The following is a 6,680-nucleotide window of genomic DNA, read 5'->3' as shown; positions in this document are numbered from 1 at the left end:
CTGCGCAGAATCAGATGAACTTGTATGTTTCAATAGTGCCATCTTGTGGTGCATAAGAGCATACACCCTGATTTTTATTTTATTGAAGTGTAAAAATAATGACAGAATTTTCTGTCTCTTAGCGTTAGAAGCTTTTGAGGGGTAGGCCTATATCTTGCAGTGGAATCTGTATTATTTGAAATAATTAATTGGGTTCTTGCAGTGTTACCGGTTACTATTTCCAAAATCCAATCCCTCGCGTTCACAAATCACATAATTAATTGAAAAGGCCTTTCCCGTATTATGGTTAGCTTTGTTTCCAGTGTTTCCATGTCAAACTTGGTTCTGGCTTACACGAATTAGCCGACACCAAAAAGGCATCAACATTTGATTGATTGTTTATAAAGTAATTATTATGAGATCAATATGCAAAATCGTATCATAGGCTACTTTGATTTAAAATGGTCAAACCTCTGTCCAAGTTATTTTATGGAGAATATATGGCCACCGTGTTTACTAACGTTATTTCTGGAACTTATCTGTAAACATACTTTCTCCATGAAGCTGAACATTCGTTGGGTGACTTATCAGATGTGACCGTGATCTTAAATGTGTTAGCACTACAATATGTTTGTGTTTAATTGTTTGATATGACTGCTTAGCCTACCTGCTTCCGTCCCACCCACAAGCAACGTTCCTTCGCAGTTGGTTCTCTTGAAAGTTCATGAACAGGGAAATTAATTTTACTAGTGTGGGCGGTGCAACTACCGTATGAAAACATTCAGCGTTAGGATAACAACTGAATGTTTGGTCTGGTAAACTTATTATTCACGTTGTTGCTAAAAGTGCAATGCCTTACATCTGAATTTCGGCTACATGACCAACGTCTAGTAAGTTTATTGGTAGGGAAAACTAGTAAGATTTTTGTCAGCTAGAAGTGGGCAATGATTTAAACCGAACTACTTGTTTGCTGTGTCTCCATAGTTACCTCATGGTTTATGGCACGCATGCGTCTGGAAACCAAGCCTTAAGACAAAAATTCTCCTGAGATAGCCTTCTTTACGGTAAGAGAAATTCGAGTTAATTTGCTGTAAAAATATGTATACTTAATACATTATTATGTGTAAGTTCTCAATAAAAAAGAGATAGGCTACGATTGAAACGTGTTGAAAACTATCATGCCGTTGGAGTGTGTAGCCTATATTACCAAGTTCATGACAGCCTACAAACCTATTGGCGGTATGGTTTCCATATTTGTATCTTTAAAACGTTTTTCATATTATTTGGTTAGGTGTCGACTTTCAGCGAGCACACCTGATGAACACTATCTTATCTGTGTGGGGACACACGTCTGCATAAATCCATTAATGTCTCACTATTTTCTGCATATTTGTCTGTACCAGTTGAAATATATTACAGCTACAGTATGTCACTCCTTTACTTTTCACATATCTCAATTCTCATGTGGGCTCTTAATGCTGCATTGCAGTAATGGCAGGGGTGTACAGGGTCTGTTCCACTGAGAAACTGAAGCTGATGGAGAAGGAGCTATCAGCCCAGCTATCCGCTCTCCGGACAGAGATAGAGGAGAATGGTATCCTAGATGTCTCTGCTTTGAAGTCCTACAGGTAATGAAAAGCAGTGAGACCAAGGTCTGCTCTATTTGAGCAAGTGCAGTCCTGTATAAGAGTGGTGTGGTGTTGGTCTGTGCATGTTATTTTAATTCACCTTTCATTTTTTCTGTTGCAGCTCTGTCCCAATACCTAAAGACATATCCTACTTTCGTGTGGAGAGAGAGCAGATCCTACAGGAGGGCCTAGAGGTCAGGCCCTTCTGCACATGGCTTCTGCATGTCGGCCTGTTTTGGGTTAAATAAATAATAACAAAGTAACATTTGTATTAGATTAGATTTATCTACTGTTACAACTTGGTAAGGACTAGATAAGTGTTATAGATCGCTTCCTACTCCGCCAGGAGAGATGTAGCTTCTAGATATGATCTCTTCTACACACTTGAGTATGAATATCAACAAAATCATAGTCATATGACTGTGTGAACTGATGTCACTACAAACAGTACTAGAGATGGTGATTTTCAATTATTTCACAGAGCAAGGGATTGCGTAATGTGGAAGAATTTTTAGTAGACATCTTGACCGAGTGGCACCACTGCTTATATAGAAAATGCATGAACGCATAACAATGCACATCACTATCCAAGTTTTTTTGTCATAATAAAGTCTTAATGCTTAGTTGCCCATTTTCCACTGTGGACTGAAGACGCATCTCTTCAGACTGTACCTGGACTAACTATCACTACTCTGCCGGGATTTCCCAATCTAGGATTTCTCTTATCATTTGAATCTTTTTAATTTGTTCCTGTAGCACTGTCATGTTACAGTTGTATCTCCACCCAGCACTCATATGGCACCTGTGTCATTATCTTGATGTTGTAGCTCGTTGTCATGTCTCCTAGTTTGACTTACCATAACTTTCTTACCTAGCCAATGCTTACTGTGTAAACTGGACTTAATGTGTTCATGGCTATAAATAACTGTTACATAATGAGTATTGTATCTTATCAGACCTTTGTTTTGTAGTTGTTCCAGTGACCTTCACTATGCACTTATTTTATATTGCTTTGTATTAAAATGCCTGCTGCCTGGCACTTCTCCCACGTCCCACAACTTGTGGGCGTGTCACCAGTTTTTCACAGTTGTGTTCGTTAAATGTTGACCGAGTTTTATGTCGTGTTTCAGGTTCATTGTCCAAAATAGTTTTTGCAGTAGATCTGAATGATGCTAGTCAGCTGCCTAGCTAGGCTGTCTAATGTCTAGCTAGGAGTAAAAACCAACAATAACAACCAAAAATTGTCTTCCCAGCAAATGTCTTCAATGTTATATCTGGTTAGCTAGCTAGGTGGCTGGTAGAAATGATCAACAACTAGCAACTAATACATTAGCAAGAAAATGTTTTTGTTATTGTTGGTTGTTACTCACTAGTTAGACATTAGTCAGCTGCCTATCTAGGGACTTTCCTCCACGCTGCGTTCCTCTTGTCAGTGTGTCTGTAGGAGATTATATAAAGTTGGGAAACCTGATACGGCCAATCAGTTCTCCATTGTGGAACTATAGAATGTGGAACTAAAATTTGAAAAGGGGGACAATTTACTTGACAGATCTATATATCAAATCTGATTGGTTGCCACGATGAATTGTTGTATTGTCTGGGGGTTAAAGTTAAACTAAATGTTCCCTCTGCTCAGGGCATTTGAGCTCAGCTACTCTGTTATTGTGCTTATAAAACGGCTCACCAACAAAAAGCATAATTGCAATCAAAACTTCTCAAAATATATATTTGCTTTATTCTGTTCATGTTAGATGAAGAAATATCCTGTATTTTAATGCATTTTTTCTTTTTTACATAGGCTACTGTGTGATAAATTACTAAATGGAGCCAAGTTCCTACACATAGTTAAATGGTAAATGGACTGCATTTATATAGCGCTTTTATCCAAAGCGCTTTACAATTGATGCCTCTCATTCGCCAGAGCAGTTAGAGGTTAGGGGTTAGGGGTTAGGTGTCTTGCTCAAGGACACTTTGACATGCCCAGGGTGGCGTTTGAACCGGCAACCCTCCGACTGCCAGACAATCGGTCTTACCTCCTGAGCTATATCGACCTACATAGTCTTTATGAGAAAATAAAAAAGATTGAGTAGGCATGTATCCGATGAGTAATTGATCAATCCATTACCCATACTCATGCCTATATAGTACTGGCAGAGCTCCAAATCAGTCTCTTAATCTTAGATGTGTTTTTTACACTCAAGTGCCATGAAGTTTTCTGTAATGATATTTATTCCTAACATCCTAACAGTTTTGCAGCTTGAGCAAAACTGTGACGGTCACGATTGCTGGATAAGGGATTTTCATTGGCGCTGCGGGATTGCCATCTCACAGTCTCTAGTTTCTGGATTGCTAGCTTGGTGGCAGTAGTAAACGCATCACGCTTCTGCTGTTTTATTGCTCATTTACTAGCTGGCTCAGTTTCTAAGTTACCGTAACAGCGTGGAAGAGTGTTCTCAGCATTCTGATCCACAGTTTGCTGGATTTACTGACTGGAGCAGAAAGGTGTTCTAGTGCTTCAATCTGCTACTATACTGCTAACTTTTCAAGACAGGAGAGTGTCCTATCGTTTCCAACTGTTCATCGCCTTCCGCACGATGGTTGGCAGTGGCTAAGATGCTAGCAAGCAACTTCACTACGTAGTTCTTGCTTTTAATTTTAATTTATCAATCATTCTGAATGGATTTTGATTTGATTATCCTAGTCTGTGGTAATTGTGGCCACACTCTTCAGTCGGAGGATACCCACAGTCATTGCCCCGGATGCTTGGAATTTAAGCACCTTCAAGGGTGGCAGTGTAGTATAATTGAGCAAGGTACTCCAGTATATATCCAGTTGTATAATTGGATACAATGTAAGTCGCTCTGGATAAGAGCATTGGCTAAATGCCTGTAATGTAAAGATGCTTTATCTACAGTTTGCGCTTACCTTGATTGTGAATATATCCCCATGGAGTTTAGGCAGAGCAGGCTGGCGCTCCTTGAAAAGGAAGCTGCTCTGTTGCCACCATCTGACACTGTGAGTGCACATGGTACTAACTCCAAGTGTGCAAATACGAATGCTGGGGCGCCACATGCGTCACGTGAAGATGGCCAAGTCAAATAAGCTTGCAGCAGAGGTTGACAAGCTAGCTGCTTACATGGCATCGATGAAGTCTATTCCTGATATGATTAGGCAGGCTAATCCTTCAACGGTTCATGAAGCTTGTGATAGCATGTGGGTCCAACTTCATCATGCAGATGACATGATTTCTTTGGCAGCATCACGGTCAGTGTTCGTTAATGTACCACACAATGCAGCCGATGACGAGGACCCTGCATTCCCCAAGGGGTCATCCCAGGGTACTAGTGGGGCCACCAATGACACACCAGGTGGCTCTCCATTGCTGAAGGCTGTTCTCCTTGTGGCTCTGGCTAAGCTTAGGATGGATCCTCCCACAGATGCCCCCAACATGTTTGCTTACTATATGAGCTGTACTCGGCAGCAGGGATCATTCAGCGTTCCTACTGCACCTGACATTGCAGCGGAGCTCACTAAATACTGGACCAACCCTTTGAGCAGGACCCACAGCTCCAGTGACCTCAGGGCAGTAGTAGACACTAGTAAACATGGTCTGTTTGAGATGCCCCCCATCATCCAAGAAAACACTGTGTGAGCTACTTGTCACCCTTGGACAGGTATTTGGACTAGAGGCGCAACAGACCTTGGTGCAAGGGAGTAAAGGCATCAGAGTCAGTTGCTCAACTCACTGATTTTGGATGAGGCGCCCACCCCAGGCATAGCATAGGCCACCCATAGCCCCAGCCTTTGCAACACTGTCCCTGCTTCAGGCAACGCACTAAGGCTATGTTGACAGACGTAGGAGGTACAATCATCATCAGCAACGCCAGCAGTAGCAGCGCAGGCAGTCAGACCAGGACCATAACCTGCATGTTACCATCCCTAACCCTCACCTCACAAAGCTCCTGGGCATAGCAGAAGCAGGCAGCTACAGGCTGCAGTTATTTCACCAGCCTCCAATGCCTAAACAATCAAGCAAACGGCTGTGCAGAACCCACTACAGGTGTAAGTGCTCCAAAACAAGTAGTTTTCTCTTCTGTTAAAGAGTGCAATAAGAGAGTAGAGCCATCAGAACTGCTTGATGGGTTCTACTCAATGTATTTTCTGGTTCCAAAGAAGGATGGTGGTTTCTGTCAGGTTCTGGACTTAATGGCTTTGAAGTTCCTGTTTCATATGCTAATCTCTGCAAACATTCCCTAGGCTTTAGCCAAGGGATATTGGTTCACATCTGTAGACTTAAAGGATATGTTACGTTCCGTGCTTGGCAGGACCCAAAATGCAGGACTGAGAGATAGCTGTGTTATGGAATTCAGAAAGAGAAGTTTATTGATTAAACAGCAGGGGGCGGTAGGAACCAGGGCAGGCTTGAAGCAGGGACCGTGAGGGTTGGTGAGGAGGTGGTCCAGGATCTGGCTTGGCGTGTTGCTGGAAGGGATGCGGTAGGAACCAGGGCAGGCTTGAAGCAGGGATCGTGAGGGTTGGTGAGGAGGTGGTCCGGGATCCGGCTTGGCGTGGTGCTGGAATGGATGCGGTAGGAACCAGGGCAGGCTTGAAGCAGGGACCGTGAGGGTTGGTGAGGAGGTGGTTCAGGATCTGGCTTGGCTTGGCACTGTAAGGGATTCGTCTGGCTTTGGCGGCGGAGCTGGACTGGGGACTGGGAGGCCGGAGAAGGATGGGCAGGACCGGGAGGTTGGAGCTGGGGAAGTAAACCGGGGAGAAAGAGAGAACACAAAAAGAGACATGACGAGGACAAACACGTAGACTCGGCAGGCAGGGGAACACTGAAACAAAGTGCATGAAACAAAAACTAAAAGTGACTAGGAGAACGGTGCTATCTAAAGGAAACAAGGAAGGTACTGAGAATCGGGGTACGGGGAATAGCAGCTAGGCTTGGTTTAGACAAGGAGTGCGAGGATCAAGACTAGGCAACAAATCTAAGATCTGGCAAGGAGTGAAACGAAAAGCGTGACTTTATACTCTGGGACTAATTAGAACTAATAAGGGGGGTGTGAGGAA

At 42.9% G+C, this 6,680-nt stretch overlaps 1 protein-coding gene across 2 annotated transcripts in view; it reads left to right on the top strand.

The window, feature by feature from the left end:
* Positions 1–278: 278 nt before the first annotated feature.
* The window catches only part of si:ch73-242m19.1 (uncharacterized), a 90,894-nt gene continuing 84,492 nt past the window's right edge, over positions 279–6,680 (top strand). Inside the window, exons 1-4 of one of the 2 annotated variants that reach the window (XR_010329947.1) lie at positions 279–869; positions 964–1,043; positions 1,469–1,607; positions 1,729–1,801. Coding sequence is in view for 1 of the 2 variants with exons in the window: in XM_064335063.1 (XP_064191133.1) it covers positions 1,471–1,607; positions 1,729–1,801 (210 nt within the window). In the remaining variant the exon portion in view is untranslated. The remainder of the gene's footprint in view (positions 870–963; positions 1,044–1,468; positions 1,608–1,728; positions 1,802–6,680) is intronic. The other variant, XM_064335063.1, reaches the window with a different exon arrangement.

Source organism: Anguilla rostrata, chromosome 1 (assembly GCF_018555375.3).
Source record: "Anguilla rostrata isolate EN2019 chromosome 1, ASM1855537v3, whole genome shotgun sequence".
In the NCBI taxonomy this organism is placed as follows: Eukaryota; Metazoa; Chordata; class Actinopteri; order Anguilliformes; family Anguillidae; genus Anguilla; species Anguilla rostrata.
The sequence above is the reverse complement of the archived record's forward strand: the minus strand, read 5'-3'. Positions and strand labels throughout refer to the sequence as shown.